Raw genomic sequence first — 16,975 nt, 5'->3', positions numbered from 1 at the left:
ATAGATGATTATTTCTTTAGATTATTCTTTACCATGAGTCATGCTATCTGAGCTGAGGGGGAGCCTGTGGCTGAGGGGTAGAGGAGCCTGTGGCTGAGGGGTAGGGGAGCCTGTGGCTGAGGAGTAGGGGAGCCTGTGGCTGAGGGGTAGGGGAGCCTGTGGCTGAGGGGTAGAGGAGCCTGTGGCTGAGGGGTAGGGGAACCTGTGGCTGAGGGGTAGGGGAGCCTGTGGCTGAGGGGTAGGGGAGCCTGTGGCTGAGGGGTAGGGGAGCCTGTGGCTGAGGGGTAGGGGAGCCTGTGGCTGAGGGGTAGGGGAGCCTGTGGCTGAGGAGTAGGGGAGCCTGTGGCTGAGGGGTAGGGGAGCCTGTGGCTGAGGGGTAGAGTTGCCTGTGGCTGAGGGGTAGGGGAGCCTGTGGCTGAGGGGTAGGGGAGGCTGTGGCTGAGGGGTAGGGGAGGCTGTGCCTGAGGGGGAGGCCGTGGCTGAGGGGGAGGCCGTGGCTGAGGGGGAGGCCGTGGCTGAGGGTGAGGCCGTGGCTGAGTGGGAGGCTGTGGCTGAGGGGTAGGGGAGCCTGTGGCTGAGGGGTAGGGGAGCCTGTGGCTGAGGAGTAGGGGAGCCTGTGGCTGAGGGGTAGGGGAGCCTGTGGCTGAGGGGTAGAGTTGCCTGTGGCTGAGGAGTAGGGGAGCCTGTGGCTGAGGGGTAGGGGAGGCTGTGGCTGAGGGGTAGGGGAGGCTGTGCCTGAGGGGGAGGCCGTGGCTGAGGGGGAGGCCGTGGCTGAGGGGGAGGCCGTGGCTGAGGGTGAGGCCGTGGCTGAGTGGGAGGCTGTGGCTGAGGCTGTGGTTGAGGTGGAGGCTGTGGTTGAGTCTGTGGTTGAGGGGGAGGCTGGTGCAAAGGTGGCGGCAAGCAGCTGAACTCTCCATGTAACTGTTGTTAATGAGTGAATATGAAACCTCCCTGGGGAAACATCCTCGGCTAGGGCAGGAAAAGAAACCCCAGGGCTAGGGCTCTCTGCAGTTCTTTAATGGGCATGGATTACTAGATTATAGGAAAGGAAACGTATGACCAGGTGCCATTGTGAGTGTAGTACCAGCACCATTTTTTCCATGATGTATCAAGCCATTTACTATGGGAAGAGAGACTTCCTTACAGGATCTGGAGTCGTTTCTCCTTTTGTGTTTTGCCTTCCTGAAAACATTGAAGCTGTGGTAACAGAGTTTGGGCAGGGAGCAGGAATGGAGCTTCTTTATTCAATGTGTTTTCATGTTGAATATTTAATCCAGTAAGATAATTTGTGAAAGATGTATGTAAACTCCGCAAAAAAATTAACGTCCTGTCACTGTCAACTGTGTTTATTCTCAGCAAACTTAACATGTGTAAATATTTGTATGAACATAACAAGATTCAACAACTGAGACATAAACTGAACAAGTTCCACAGACATGTGACTAACAGAAATAGAATAATATGTCCCTGAACAAAGGGGGGGGGGGGGGGGGTCAAAAGTAACAGTCGGTATCTGGTGTGGCCATCAGCTGCATTAAGTACTGCAGTGCATCTACTCCTCATGTACTGCACCAGATTGGCCAGTTCTTGCTGTGAGATGTTGCCCCACACTTCCGCCGAGGCACCTGCAAGTTCCCGGACATTTCTGGGGGGAATGGCCATAGCCCTCACTCTCCGATCCAACAGGTCCCAGACGTGCTCAATGGGATTGAGATCCAGGCTCTTCGCTGGCCATGGCAGAATACTGACATTCCGGTCTTGCAGGAAATCACGCACAGAACGAGCAGTATGGCTGGTGGCATTGTCATGCTGGAGGGCCACGTCAGGATGAGCCTGCAGGAAGGGTACCACATGAGGGAGGAGGATGTCTTTCCTGTAACACACAGCGTTGAGATTGCCTGCAATGACAACAAGCTCAGTCTGATGATGCTTTGACACAACGCCCCAGACCATGATGGACCCTCCACCTCCAAATCGATCCCGCTCCAGAGTACAGGCCTCGGTGTAACGATCATTCCTTTGACGATAAATGCGAATCCGACCATCACCCCTGGTGAGACAAAATCGTGACTCGTCAATGAAGAGCACTTTTTGCCAGTCCTGTCTGGTCCAGCGACGGTGGGTTTGTGCCCATAGGCGACGTTGTTGACGGTGATGTCTGGTGAGGACCTGCCTTACAACAGGCCTACAAGCCCTCAGTCCAGCCTCTCTCAGCCTATTGCGGACAGTCTGAGCACTGATGGAGGGATTGTGCGTTCCTGGTGTAACTCAGGCAGTTGTTGCCATCCTGTACCTGTCCCGCAGGTGTGATGTTCGGATGTACCGATCCTGTGAGGTGTTACACTGCGAGGATGATCAGCTGTCCGTCTTGTCTTCCTGTAGCGCTGTCTTAGGCGTCTCACAGTACGGACATTGCAATTTATTGCCCTGGCCACATCTGCAGTCCTCATGCCTCCTTGCAGCATGTCTAAGGCCCGTACACGCAGATGAGCAGGGACCCTGGGAATCTTTCTTTTGGTGTTTTTCAGAGTCAGTAGAGTCAGTGTCTTAATGACCGTTCCACAGGTGCATGTTCATTAATTGTTTATGGTTGAACAAGCATGGGAAACTGTTTAAACCCTTTACAATGAAGATCTGTGAAGTTATTTAGATTTTTACGAATTATCTTTGAAAGACAGGGTCCTGAAAAAGGGACGTTTCCTTTTTTGCTGATTTTTTTGTTGTTGTCTGGTCACAAAACCTCTGTGTTGATCAAATGTCTGAACAAAACCACAAAACAAGTGTATTTCTATTCAAAGTTCATAGCCTTCATTTAGGAAAGGCCATATCAAATAGACAGGTGGGAAAATTATTCCTCAAAAAGAAAGGAGGACCAAGGCACATATAATTAATTAAAATGCCTTTATTAGTATGGCATGTGCAATAGAAACAAAGTTTTTTTTAAACTGACGCGTTTCGGCTGCATGGCCCTCGTCAGGGAGCACAAAAAAAGAGGAATACAAGGTCCTCTTTTAAACAGCTTTTCAATTAGCCCTAATTGGAAGAGGGAGTGGTTACACAATTGATTAGACACACCTAGTAAGCAATACTATACACATTAAAAAGTGAAATACTGTCGCTATGTTATCATAAAAATACAACTCCAAGCTAGAAGTATCAGACGATTAAAGGTAGTTCTAACCTTAAATATAACTGGGAGAAGTATCAGAAGATTAAAGGTAGTTCTAACCTTAAATATAACTGGGAGAAGTATCAGAAGATTAAAGGTAGTTCTAACCTTAAATATAACTGGGAGAAGTATCAGAAGATTAAAGGTAGTTCTAACCTTAAATATAACTGGGAGAAGTATCAGAAGATTAAAGGTAGTTCTAACCTTAAATATAACTGGGAGAAGTATCAGAAGATTAAAGGTAGTTCTAACCTTAAATATAACTGGGAGAAGTATCAGAAGATTAAAGGTAGTTCTAACCTTAAATATAACTGGGAGAAGTATCAGAAGATTAAAGGTAGTTCTAACCTTAAATATAACTGGGAGAAGTATCAGAAGATTAAAGGTAGTTCTAACCTTAAATATAACTGGGAGAAGTATCAGAAGATTAAAGGTAGTTCTAACCTTAAATATAACTGGGAGAAGTATCAGAAGATTAAAGGTAGTTCTAACCTTAAATATAACTGGGAGAAGTATCAGAAGATTTAAGGTAGTTCTAACCTTAAATATAACTGGGAGAAGTATCAGAAGATTTAAGGTAGTTCTAACCTTAAATATAACTGGGAGAAGTATCAGAAGATTAAAGGTAGTTCTAACCTTAAATATAACTGGGAGAAGTGTCAGAAGATTAAAGGTAGTTCTAACCTTAAATATAACTGGGAGAAGTATCAGAAGATTAAAGGTAGTTCTAACCTTAAATATAACTGGGAGAAGTGTCAAGAATAAGAAAGCAATATTTTCCATAGTACACTAGAACAACAAAACATGAACAACAACAGTCTAACCATAGCCGAGGGCAAATTAATGTTGTAACCACTCCCTCTTCCAATTAGGAATTTACAATGAATTACTTTTGAGTATTTAGGACACATCACAGCTGAGACAATGATGGAAATCCTGAGGGACAAGGAGAGTGGCAAAGAGCACCTTCTATCTACCAAAATGTACTATTGTGTACCTTAATAGCGCTTCCCTTCCTCCTCTTTCTACTAGTGAAGAAAATTATTATTGAAAACATGTCAACTATATTTAGTCCAACTGTTTATTGAAAACAAATACATTTTCACAGTAAGCACGTGTTGTCTATCAAACACATTGTTACAGTTGTTGGTTATTTTGAATTTGAGTCGTATTAGCATAGGCGTGACATGAATCAAAACACCTTAAAACAAGACATAGAATCAAGAACAATATACAACTACCTGAAACAAGCGCCCTACGATTTTCCACATGGCAGCTTCTTGTCATTGTTGCTAGCTATCTGACTGTTCAGAATCATAACACACGGCCTTATGCCTCATCGATGCGTGCGCATCATTTCCGTGACGTCGTCAGGCAACCCGTCTATTACACAACAGTTTCAGTGAAGGGTAATGTCTATGTAAATTCTGATTGAAACATAATATTTGGACCTCTTTCTACAATACAGAATCAACCACTACCAGCCAAGGCTGCAGTCTCTCTACTTCAAAAAGAAATTTGCTGAAAGAATCGTCGAAGTCAAACCTAAAGTTGAAGGTAGGATTTTCCTACAATGTTCCATGCTCAAATGATCTACCTTTAAAATAAGTAGTGCACTATATATAGAATAGTGTGCCATTTGGTGGTCCCTGGTCAAAGGTAATGCATTACATAGGAACTAGTGTGCCATTTGGTTGTCCCCGCTCAAAGGTAATGCATTACATAGGAACTAGGGTGCCATTTGGGGGTCCCTGGTCAAAGGTAATGCATTACATAGGAACTAGGGTGCCATTTGGTGGTCCCTGGTCAAAGGTAATGCATTACATAGGAACTAGGGTGCCATTTGGGGGTCCCTGGTCAAAGGTAATGCATTACATAGGAACTAGGGTGCCATTTGGTGGTCCCCGGTCAAAGGTAATGCATTACATAGGAACTAGGGTGCCATTTGGTGGTCCCCGCTCAAAGGTAATGCACTACATAGGAACTAGGGTGCCATTTGGTGGTCTCCGCTCAAAGGTAATGCATTACATAGGAACTAAGGAGCCATTTGGTGGTCTCCGCTCAAAGATAATGCATTACATAGGGACTAGGGTGCCATTTAACCAATGTCTTATCCTCTTAACAGTAACATCCTCTTCCTCTCCCTAGCACTGATCAGGGCATCTAAAGAGGTGCTGCAGAGTCGCAACCTCAAGCAGCTTCTGGAGGTAGTTCTGGCCTTTGGTAACTACATGAACAAGGGTCAGAGGGGGAACGCCTATGGCTTCAAAGTGTCCTCACTCAACAAGATTGCTGACACCAAGTCCAGCATTGACAAGTAAGAAATGTTCTGGCTTGAGCATTTATCCTTTATGTATACATGAAAAATACCATTGACATAAAAAAAAATTTGTTCATACACCTGTCCAAATAGCACCGCACTAAGAGCATTGATGTGTGTCGTGTGTGATGATGTGTGCGATATGAATTCTAATGTGTGATATGAATTCTAATGTGTGATATGAATTCTAATGTGTGATATGAATTCTAATGTGTGATATGAATTCTAATGTGTGATTTGAATTCTAAAGTGCGATATGAATTCTAATGTGTGATATGAATTCTAATGTGTGATATCAATTCTAAAGTGTGATATGAATTCTAATGTGTGATATGAATTCTAATGTGCAATATGAATTCTAATGTGTGATGTGAATTCTAATGTGCGTTGTGAATTCTAATGTGCGATGTGAATTCTAATGTGTGATGTGACTTCTAATGTGTGATATGAATTCTAATGTGTGTTGTGAATTCTAATGTGCGATGTGAATTCTAATGTGTGAAGTGACTTCTAATGTGTGATGTGAATTCTAATATGTGATGTGAATTCTAATGTGTGATGTGAATTCTAATATGCGATGTGAATTCTAATGTGTGATGTGAATTCTGATATGTGATGTGAATTCTAATGTGTGATGTGAATTCTAATGTGTGATGTGAATACTAATGTGTGTTGTGAATTCTAATGTGCGATGTGAATTCTAATATGTGATGTGAATTCTAGTGTGCGATGTGAATTCTAATGTGTGATGTGAATTCTAATATGTGATGTGAATTCTAATGTGTGATGTGAATTCTAATGTGTGATGTGAATTCTGATATGTGATGTGAATTCTAATGTGTGATGTGAATTCTAATGTGTGATGTGAATTCTAATGTGTGTTGTGAATTCTAATGTTCGATGTGAATTCTAATATGTGATGTGAATTCTAATGTGCGATGTGAATTCTAATATGTGATGTGAATTCTAATGTGTGATGTGAATTCTAATATGTGATGTGAATTCTAATGTGTGATGTGAATTCTAATGTGTGATGTGAATACTAATGCGTGATATGAATACTAATGTGTGGTATGTGTTTGTAGGAACATCACTCTGCTGCATTACCTGATCACCATCCTGGAGCATAAGTATCCCAAAGTGGCCGTGTTCCAGGAAGAGCTTCAGAGTGTTCCAGAGGCAGCCAAAGTCAAGTACGAGCTGCTGCTAAGGCTGACTGAATCAACAAACACACACACACACACACACACACACACACACACACACACACACACACACACACACACACACACACACACACACACACACAGATGCTGTTTCATAAACCTAAGTTGCTCTCATTTATGTGTAACTGTGTGTAATTACCCTTGCAAAAACATTGTAATTCTTGATTTTTCCTCTCTAAGCCAAATTGATGGTGCCTGGCTTTAAGTAGAAAGACCGTATTGCTGTTTGTATTACCTTACATGCCGTGTTTACAGAGAGGGTCAAAGGTCATGTTTATATTGTCTGGATTTTTCAGAGGCACAGGTTGTCCTAATAGCTCATATTTCAGTGATCCTCTTGAAATGTGGAAAGTGTGAACTGTGAACCCTGCAATCCTCAAAATGGCAAGGTGTTTCCTATCGTACCACAACAAGGCAATAGTGTAACAGTCAGCATTAAAACAATTATAATAATTCAGGTCGCAAATAAAGATAATCTAAGTTAGAGTTTCTGTTAAACCTAGTGAACCCTGTATCCATGCCTTTCCTGACTGAGAAGGAAGGAAGTTGGGTTTTATCCTCACACATTTCCTGTCTCTAAGTTGTGGCTTGGTTGGAGCACAGCTGGTTTGTAATTGTTTCACGTCAATAAACTCCTCTCTCCACTCCCTCCCTTTCCCTTCCCCTTTCCTCCTCTCCTCTCATCTTTCTTCACTCCCTTTCCTTCCCTTTCCTCTACCCTTATCCACAGTATGACAGAGCTGGAGAAAGACATCAACAACTTGCGTTCTGGACTGAAGAGTGTGGAAATGGTGAGTGGCCATTTCTATTGGTTTACCCTTAATGGAGCCACACATGGTATCAGAGACAGTATAGTTGGGCTTACACTCCTCTAACTCCTGTTCATGAGTCTCAATAAGTTTCCACTGACAGAACTCCAAAGATTAGGGCCTGGAGTTTTGCCTTGTCATATCATATCGTACTCTTGTGTTGTGGGTTGTCTGATGACAGTCATATAATTATCCTGTAATGCTGTTCCCTACTGTATAGGAGCTGGAGTTTCAGAGAGGTCTTCCTCAGGTTTCGGGGGATAAGTTTGTGTCTGTGGTGAGCCAGTTCATCACCGTGGCCAGCTTCAGCTTCTCAGATGTGGAGGATTCTCTGACCGAGGCCAAGGAGCTGGTGAGAACCAGCGGGGGCCAGGGTCTGGGGACCGCATTGTCCATCTGCTCCCTCCTCCTCATGCTTCTCTCCACTACTAGGAGCTCTGATGGAGCTATAAAACTAAAATATGGTCGCTTTAAAGACTTTATAAGGGCAGAGCAAATGGCAAATCCTGTAACTTTATACTTGGCCACAACCAAGTAGGTAGCACACATTAAGTGTTCTTACTGCAGCTTTGAAGTCACCTTTTCAAACAACCAATATACTTGGAAATAGTATGCCTTGTGTTTCACTGTATTTCAATGTGGAGGATATTGTAACTCAGGTCTGTTCAAGGGTTACAGTCTACCTGCATAGACATTGGAACCTCTGAATATAAGCAGTTAATTTTTAACTGAGATGGGTCAAGGCTATCAGTTTCAAAGCCATGGTTTTCCCCCTGGGTCTCCCCTTCATGAAGTGCCATGTGGAATGTATTTGATACATGCGCAGTGGATGAGGGTTATTTATGTGTCAAGTTCAACTTTACAATGGCAGGGAGGAGGAAACCACCTGTTGGGAGAAGACCTGGGTTCAAATAATATTTGAAATATTTTAATTACAGAATGTTTGCCCTACCCTGCCTGGAGTGCCAGGTGGGCAGAGTTGGCACTTTTACGACTATTCTGTTGGTTCCAATGTACCAGACAAGCACATTCAAGCCCAGATAAAGTATTAGTTATGATTTAAAATAGTATTTGAACCCAGATATGGTGGCATACCCACGTCTCACACATTCATCCCCAGTGTAACTGAAAGAAATCACCTGTGACACATTGATTGCATTTTATTACATCTAGAGGAAAAGCTGTTTGAACATCTTAAAGTATTTGATGTCTAACGTTGTTTTCTCTCCAGTTTCTGAAGGCAGTGCAGCATTTTGGTGAGGATGCAACCCGTATGCAGCCTGACGAGTTCTTCGGAATCTTCGACCAATTCCTGCAGGCGTTCGCAGAGGCCAAGCAGGAGAATGAGAACATGCGCAGACGCAAGGAGGAAGAGGAGCGACGGTCCCGCATGGAAGCACAGGTTAGATTAAGATTGTCTATCACCGACCAAAACACTAGAGATAGTCACCTATGGTCACCTTTTTACCACCTAGTCATTATGCAACATATATTACAAATGGGTATCAAACCAGAGTTTTTTTTAAACTCTTGACCAACACACACTCAAATGCATGTGCTGTACTGTTCATTTACTCAATACACCAAATTCATCCGTCACACACTATATTCTACTGTAGGTGTGTGTCATATAGTCAATCCTGTTTTGTCTCCTCAGCTGAAGGAGCAGAGGGAGAAGGAGCGCAAGTCCAGGAAGGCTAAGGAGAACTGTGAGGAGGACGGTGAGTTCGACGACCTTGTTTCAGCCCTGCGCTCTGGGGAGGTGTTCGATAAGGACCTGTCCAAGATGAAACGCAACCGCAAGCGCGTCAACTCATCAGCTGAGACCAGCAGGGAGCGGCCAGTCACCAAACTGAACCTCTAAAACAACTGATGACGGATCCTTTGTCCTACTAGAGCTAGGCTATGCTGCCCTCTGGTGGCTTGGAATGGGCCTAGCGCCCCTTCATTTTGGAGCGGACAGAACTCACTACTAAAACAGAACTGAAATGAGCATGAAAAGTGGTGGACAGACCTCTACTTACTCTTCTGCTACTCAAGCAACAATAACCCAGAGCTTGTGTCTGTCTGGAAACAGACATTACCTCCTAATGAAAACCATGAACTATGGATCAGGAGTGACTCTCTAAGCTATTTGTGTTAACCTACATTTTTTAAATGCTGTGGTCTGAATGACAGTTTTACTCATGTCGTGAATGGGGCACTTTAATAGCATAGGGCTGGTGCCCTAGAGTAGGACCCTCTTCTTGACCCTCCCTGTCTGCAAAGATAACCAGGAAGTGGAATGGAAAGCCTGGGATAACACACACACGCACGCAGTGACCCTGGCGGAGACACGTTTCCTGTTTTAATCGGGAGAATGTACTAGCCTTTGTGTAAAATCTTTCCTGCTATTGTGTTCAGTCAGACTCCCTTAAGGGTATAGTAAAAGATGTCAACCCCATGCATAGAAACAGTGTCTGTTGAAGCACAATCCAGTATGTATGAGTGATAATGTTTTTTTAGCTGAGCACAAAAGCATAACAACAAGATACACATTTTGATACTGTTTTTTTATCACAATTTTACAAAGACCTGATTTAGATATATTAAATACCAAATCACAGATGCAATATTGCCATTTTATTAGAGCCCTAACTTTCACCTTTAGAAAATAATCTATTAAAACAGCAACAAAAGATGGGTCGAAAAAAATAATGTATATTTTACTGTATATACAGTATTGTAAAAGAGTATAGGACCTAGTTTGAAGTTTTGAAAGGATATTGTCTCCCATTTGATTTAAAGTGTTACCAAAAATGATTGCTCTACTTCTGGCCATCCTGACAAACAGTGAGGATATCAGTCTGGAAACTATGCATCCTATACATTTTTTATTTGTGTTCAATACTGTCATATATGTGTATATATTATGTATTGTGCCAATTCCCGTGTCACCTTCTCACTATGTTATGTACAGCAGAAACCTTTCAGTTATTTAGTCAGATCCAATTAGTAAAACCCTTCTAAAACCTTTGGTCACATTTCTACCAACACCCTCCTTAACTGTGTGATAGCATTTCTGATGGAGGTATGTGGGTTCTTTCAATACAGCTTTTTTATTATTTAAACAACTTTCTATTTCGAAACGGACTAAAGTAATAAACCTGGATGTCAATTATCTGTTGAATCTTTGTTATGTTTGCAAGCCAGTAAACCAGTAATTCCTCTCGGACTGTCTTCAATAAGTAGCTGTTGGTAATATCTTCCTAGGGCAATTGAATTGAAGTGCTGTCTTTTACCAAGTTGACCTTTTACCTTATTCATTGTCTGTCTGATTGCTTTGTTCCCCATTGTGGACTTGGAATAGTTTCAGGCCAATTTGTGTAAAAACCCTTGGTAACAGTTGGGTGTTTTAAGAGGGAGTGGCCTTACTTGTCTTCCCTGACTATTTAAGGAGTATTACTTGGCCCGAGTCTTAGTGCGCCATCTATAGTTTAGAAGGACATCAGCTCCTACAAGAGCAGCAAGTATATTTTTTTATTCAATAAGTAGCTTTTGGTATTATCTTGCTAGAGCAATTGAAATTGAAGTGCTGTCTTTTTATCTAGTAGCCTACTTAATCATTGCTGTTTGAACTGTCTGATTTGCTCAGTACTTGTGATTGTTGTTGTGGACTTGGATTAGTTTCAGGCCTATTTGTCTAACAATTTTGCTAATATGTGGGTGTGTTTTATTGCAGGGGGTGTTTTTTTCCCCACCTCTGCCAGGCAATCACTGCTGTTGTCTTTCACCTCTGCTAGGCAATTAGTGCTAGTACTTCAGTCTCCCCTGTTTCTTCAGCAGCAGCTGTAAGAGGCAGTATTGTCACCAAACCAGACTGTCTGCTGAGTTGTTTGAGGAAGGCTCCACATCACTCTCTCACTTGAGTATCTTACCTAGTTATTTTCATATCTTATTTGGATCTTTTGTATTTTTGGCAAGTATGTGTGTCCCATTTTCAGTTCGCTCCTCTTCCGGTAGATTTTACATTCGCTGCCCACTCAGTGGCTGTAACACTTCTAAGTTAGTGTACCCTGTGAGCACAACCCATGTGGAATTCTTAGTCTCTGGCAGGGTTTGGTACTTCCGATCTACGGCCAATAAAGCTGAGTTCATCTCACCCTGATGGAGACATGGAATACCCTATAACACTGCTACTGGTCGTGGTGGTGGTAGCACAGGGCTAATCACTTCTCCTAAGTGGAGTTTTTCTTTCCCCCTCTCACCTGTCTATTGGGTGACTAACTTCCTGACGCCTGACTTAAATACATTTCTTTCCTCTTTGTTTCCACTCCTTTTCACCTCACCCTTTCCCAGTCACCTCACACGCACAAGGCAGGTAATCAGCTTGACCTCAACTTCACTAGAGGATGTACGCCTACTGATCTCTGATTAATACTCTGTTTCCTTTTCTCCTCCAACCCTCAGACCCTACGCAGATGGTCATGCGCCACCACAATCTTTGCTCCCGCTACTCTTCTATCCGCTCTTCCTTCTGCTAAATTCTCCTGACTCTGCCTCTTCGACCCTACTCTCTTCCCTTTCCGCCTCATTTTGACTCCCACTGTCCCCTTTCCGCCTCATTTTGACTCCCACTGTCCCCTTTCCTCCTGGCCAGCCCAACCTTCACCTCTTGCTCCGTGGATGAGTCACTCAATGCGCACTGACAAAACAGGGCTGTGGGCAGTTGAGTGGAAATGGAGAAATTAAACCTCCGGAGGGCCTATCCTCCTCCTTCCACTCCCTTCTATCTACCATCTCTGTCTTTATCTGCTGCTAAAACTGCCTTCTATCACTCTAAATTTGTATCTTCTGCCTCCAACCCTGGGAAACTCTTTTCCACTTTCTCATCTCTCCTTAATCATCCTCCCTCTCTGCAGACATTTGTCAACCGCTTTAAAAAAAAGATTGACTACATCCGCTCCTCATTCACTCAGCCGACTGAGTCCACTAGTTCCACTCCCACAGAACTACCCTACGCCTTGACCTCTTTCTCCCCTCTTTCCAGATGAAATCCTGCGACAAGTGATGTCCGGCCGCCCATCAACCTGCCCACTTGACCCCATTCACTTCTCCAGACCATCTCTGGAGACCTTCTCACTTCCCTCATTAATTCATCCCTGACCACTAGCTGCATCCCCTCTGACTTCAAGATGGCCAGAGACGCTCCCCGCAAGAAACCAACACTCGACATCAAACTAGAGACCGGTATCCCTTTTCTTTCCAAAACACTTGAGCACGCTGTCTCTGACCAACTCTCTCGTTATCTCGCATAACAAGCTTCTTGACCCTAACCAGTCAAACTTCAAGGCAGCTCACTCAACTGAGCGCTCTCTGCTCTGCCAAAGCTGACTCTTTTCTCATCCTCCTAGATCTAACCATTAGATCCTCCTTTCCACCCTCTCAGGGTTGAGCGTTTCAGGCTCTGCACACTCTTGAATTGCATCCTACCTGGCAGGTCGCACCGACGAGGTGGCGTGGAGAGGATCTGCATCTGCACCACAAGCTCTCACTACTGGTGTCCGACAGGGCTTGGATCTAGGTCCACTTTTCTCTTTACACCAAGTCACTCGGCTCTGTCACATGGTCTCTCCTATCGTTTCTTTGCGGGTGGCACTCAGCTACTCTTCCCCCTTCTGACACCCAGGTGGCGACATGCATTTATCCGTACCTTGCAGACATCTCAGCTTGTATGTCTACTCACCACCTCAAGCTCAACCTCGACATAACAGAGCTGCTATTCTTCCCAGGGAAGGCCTGCTCACTCCAAGACTTCTCCATCACGGTTGACAACTCCACGATGTCCCTTTCCCAGATTGCAAAGTACATTGGTGTGACCCTGGAAAACACCCTGTCATTCTCTGCAAACATCAAAGCAGTGATGGAGGTTCATGCTCTACATCATCCCTAGAGTACGACCTTCACTCACACAGGAAGCGGCGCAGGTCATAATCCAGGCACTTGTCATCTCTAATCTAGACCACTGCAACTCTGTTGGCTGTGCTTACCATTTGTGCCATCAAACCCCTGAAACTTATCCAGAAGGCTGCAACCCGCATGGTGTTCAACCTTCCCTAGTTTTCTCATGTCACCCCGTTCCTCTGCACACGCCACTGGCTTCCATTTGAAGCTTGCATAACCTTCAAGACTCTGTTTTTTTGCCTTCGGAGCAGCAAGGGAAAATGCCCCACTTCAGGCTATGCTCAAACCCAACATTCCAACCCAAGCCCTCCGTTCCGCCACCTCTGGTCTCTTGGCCCTCCCACCCCTTAAGCTCTTTGTCCTGGCACCCCAATGGCGGAACAAGCTTCCCCCTAAAGTCAGGACAGCGGAGTCTCTGCCCATCTTTCGAAAACATCTGAAACACTACCTCTTTGAAAAGTATCTTAACATGCTCACAACCCTCCTTCCCCCTTTATTTTTCCCCACTAGCACTGATAAATACTTTGCAGGGAAAATGTACTTGATATGATTGTCTCACCTAGCTACTTTAAGATGAATGCACTAACTGTATGTCACTCTGGATAAGAGTATCTGCTGAATGACTAAAGTAATTTAACCCTGTTTTCCAAACTGTGCAACAAAGACAGGTATTCATCTGAGTTATAGTAAGGAGTGGCCAATGCGCCCATGTCTCTATTCTACAGGTTCCATTTACTGTTGGTCTTGTCTGAAAGTGAAGGATTTCTGAAATGTTTTAAAGACATTCTGAGGAAACATCTGCTTCTATGAATTGCAATACTTTGGATACTATTCAGAAAGCATTGTGAATAATGACTTTGTCACTAATAAAACCTCTGGTAACAATTCATCTAGCTGCTGTTTCACCACTCCTGTCCTAGGTCAGGATCTGTATTGGCAGTGTCACATATAAGGAACAATACATAAATATATGATGCTTCAAAACATTTATTTATACATTTTAAGTTAAAATATGATTTAACAACTCACCAATAAAATCACATTCTGACAACTTGCAGCTTCTTATGGCAAGCAATACAATTATGACATTTTAAATAGACAAACTAATGAGTATGGTATTCAAAATACACCTTTTTTAATACAGGCACATTTAAATTGTGTTTTCATTGCATTGTTTCATGTTCTAGCAAATCGCTATGGCCAGCCATACATGACATCTTGAATATCAAATCATAGCGCGCGCACACTTTATTTAAATGACTGAATTCTTCACAGTATTTCATATTAAACCTCTACCCCGAATACAGTATAAATGAGGACAAATGCACTATCCCAAATCAAAAAGGAAATCAGCCTGAATTAAACAGCTATCGCCATTATCCAGTTTTTCCTTTGGGTTAGTTCAATGGGATTTAGTGGTTTGGGGTGCCACTTTTGACAGTTTAATACTATAGCAATAAACTATGCCTCAAATCAAAGTGGAATCGAAAGACTGGCTCTTGTTGAATTCACATGACTTGACAACGCAACCAAATGTAAATCAAAACTAGAAGTTGAACTGACGTCTGCGCCCAGTGGTAAAGGTTGCGCAATAAACATGTATCCGATAAGGCATAAAGTAATACATATAATCAAATGAGATGTTTAATCATTTGGAGTATTTTATAAATCACACTGCTTTATTGGCCTGAAAATAAATTGGGCTTTTAAATGTGCACTCTGTTCCATCAGTGTGTATAGCGTCTGGCACTGCGTAAAGTGTTCAAACGCGGGGTGTCAATTCATAGGACTGACTTTTATATCCCTTATCACTAATTAACAGTTAGGTCTACTTTTCCTCTGATTTCTCCATTTGTTCAAAACTTTGGCATATTTAAATTACTTCAACATTTTGACATTCATCAAGTTTCTCGAAAATAAAAGGACGATCACAGACTTGTATCTGCAGTTTCAACTTTTGGCACCGTGGGTTCGGACAGAGTATCGGGCTGAGCATCCCTACAGAAGAACACCGCGGGGTTTTTACAAGCCCACATCGCAACCTCTCCTCCGTTCGCTGGGCTGGAGGAAGACAGACGGTTGTTTGCACCGTACCGGTCTCTGATTTGGTCGGCCCTGGTTCTTACATCCCTGCTTTGGGTTTGTGTAGATAGGTAGGCAGAAATGTTTCTAGTCCTATATCCCTCTTCTCGGCTTCGGCCTAAAAGCATCGATATGTTTGGGTTTCTAATTGCGTAAATGAGCGGGTTTATGGCACCGTTTGCCCATGCCATCCACATTGCCACGGTGTCCATGACAGGGTTGAATGAGTAATCTCCCACGGCGGTGATGATACCCATCAGACAGTAGGGGCCCCAGCAGAAGATGATAAACACTATCATAATCAGCACTGTCGTGGCCGTCCTCATCTCAGTATAAAACCGGAGTAAATACGCGTAAGTGGTCACCGGCCGCACCCTTATTTCTGATAACCTAACGGTCTTACATATGTTATAATGACAGAAACACATGAGCGCAAACGGAAGGAGATAACACACCACTATTAAAGCTATACTGTAAGAGGTACCCACCCTAGAAGTACCAGTGTGAAAGACATACATACAGTGGTAGAAGCCCCTTTTATGGACGACTAGATCCTTGGATGTTCGCATCACCAGGTACCATGGAATGGAGAAAAACACTGCTGTTAACCACACTGCCACCAACAGTGTTATGGCCTTCCTCCTGCCTATCTTCTCCTGAGGTTGCCTCACGATGGCATAATACCGGTCAAAGGAAATTAGAGTCATTGTCAGTGTGGAAATAATACCAAAGCATGCGTTGAAGAACCCGTTGGCGACGCAGAAACGGTCTCCAAACATCCACACACCATCTTTGCTGAAGAGCATCATGAACGAGAACGGTAAACAAAGAACGGCCGTCAAGAAATCAGACAGTGAAAGGGACATGATGAAAGCATTGGTAACGGTTCTCAGCTGTCGATGTTTTATTATGACAATCACCACCGCAGAATTCCCTAAACTAGAGAGGAGGAAGATAACCAGGAGCAACAAGGCTTGAGCTGCCACCGTGATGCCCTGGAGGACCGAGTTTCCCTCCGCGCTCTGCACGGGTATGTGTTGTTGGTTTTCGTCGCCTCCGCCCGTAAGGTTTCCATGACTGGCCTTCGTAAAAAAGCTGTGTAACACCGGTGCTATGGTGACTATTTCTAGCGTTAAACCCGTGCCAGAGGTGTTGTCTGGAGCGGTGGAGTTGCTGGTGCCAAGCAATGCAATGTTCACGGGGAAATCCATCGGACACAAATGGGGGGCCTCCACAGAATGGAAGGAGATTCATCCCTCTACGAATATATTGTCTCTGTGTTGATGCAGCAGCTTAGATATGTCGTATTAAAGACATGTAGATCCCCTTTGCAACCCCCTTTCTATGGGTTCCTCAAAATGTTCCTCATTATTCAAACTGGGGTCCATGCCACTGTTTGCAGTTCTCGCCTGGTCGCCTCAATCCC

At 43.7% G+C, this 16,975-nt stretch overlaps 2 protein-coding genes across 5 annotated transcripts in view; one reads left to right on the top strand and one right to left on the bottom strand.

Annotated features, from left to right (window-relative positions):
• The window catches only part of LOC139384117 (dishevelled associated activator of morphogenesis 1a), a 69,345-nt gene extending 54,991 nt beyond the window's left edge, over window positions 1-14,354 (top strand). For all 4 annotated transcript variants that reach the window (XM_071128778.1, XM_071128780.1, XM_071128777.1 and 1 more), the window contains 7 exons: window positions 4,638-4,726; window positions 5,318-5,486; window positions 6,575-6,682; window positions 7,446-7,506; window positions 7,745-7,876; window positions 8,756-8,926; window positions 9,182-14,354. In XM_071128778.1, the coding sequence (XP_070984879.1) occupies window positions 4,638-4,726; window positions 5,318-5,486; window positions 6,575-6,682; window positions 7,446-7,506; window positions 7,745-7,876; window positions 8,756-8,926; window positions 9,182-9,388 (937 nt within the window). In that variant the 3' untranslated portion in view covers window positions 9,389-14,354. The remainder of the gene's footprint in view (window positions 1-4,637; window positions 4,727-5,317; window positions 5,487-6,574; window positions 6,683-7,445; window positions 7,507-7,744; window positions 7,877-8,755; window positions 8,927-9,181) is intronic.
• Window positions 14,355-15,026: 672 nt separating this feature from the next.
• On the bottom strand, window positions 15,027-16,760 carry LOC139384003 (G protein-coupled receptor 135). Its single transcript, XM_071128630.1, has one exon. The coding sequence runs from the start codon at window positions 16,758-16,760 to the stop codon at window positions 15,396-15,398; it is 1,365 nt and encodes a 454-aa protein (XP_070984731.1). The 3' UTR covers window positions 15,027-15,395.
• Between the last annotated feature and the right edge of the window lie 215 nt (window positions 16,761-16,975).

Source organism: Oncorhynchus clarkii, chromosome 25, assembly GCF_045791955.1.
Source record: "Oncorhynchus clarkii lewisi isolate Uvic-CL-2024 chromosome 25, UVic_Ocla_1.0, whole genome shotgun sequence".
NCBI classification, from domain to species: domain Eukaryota; kingdom Metazoa; phylum Chordata; class Actinopteri; order Salmoniformes; family Salmonidae; genus Oncorhynchus; species Oncorhynchus clarkii.
The sequence above is the reverse complement of the archived record's forward strand: the minus strand, read 5'-3'. Positions and strand labels throughout refer to the sequence as shown.

Excerpts from the sequence above, each read along its gene's own strand:
- LOC139384003 (XM_071128630.1), bottom strand. The coding sequence starts at position 16,760 with ATGGATTTCCCCGTGAACATTGCATTGCTTGGCACCAGCAACTCCACC.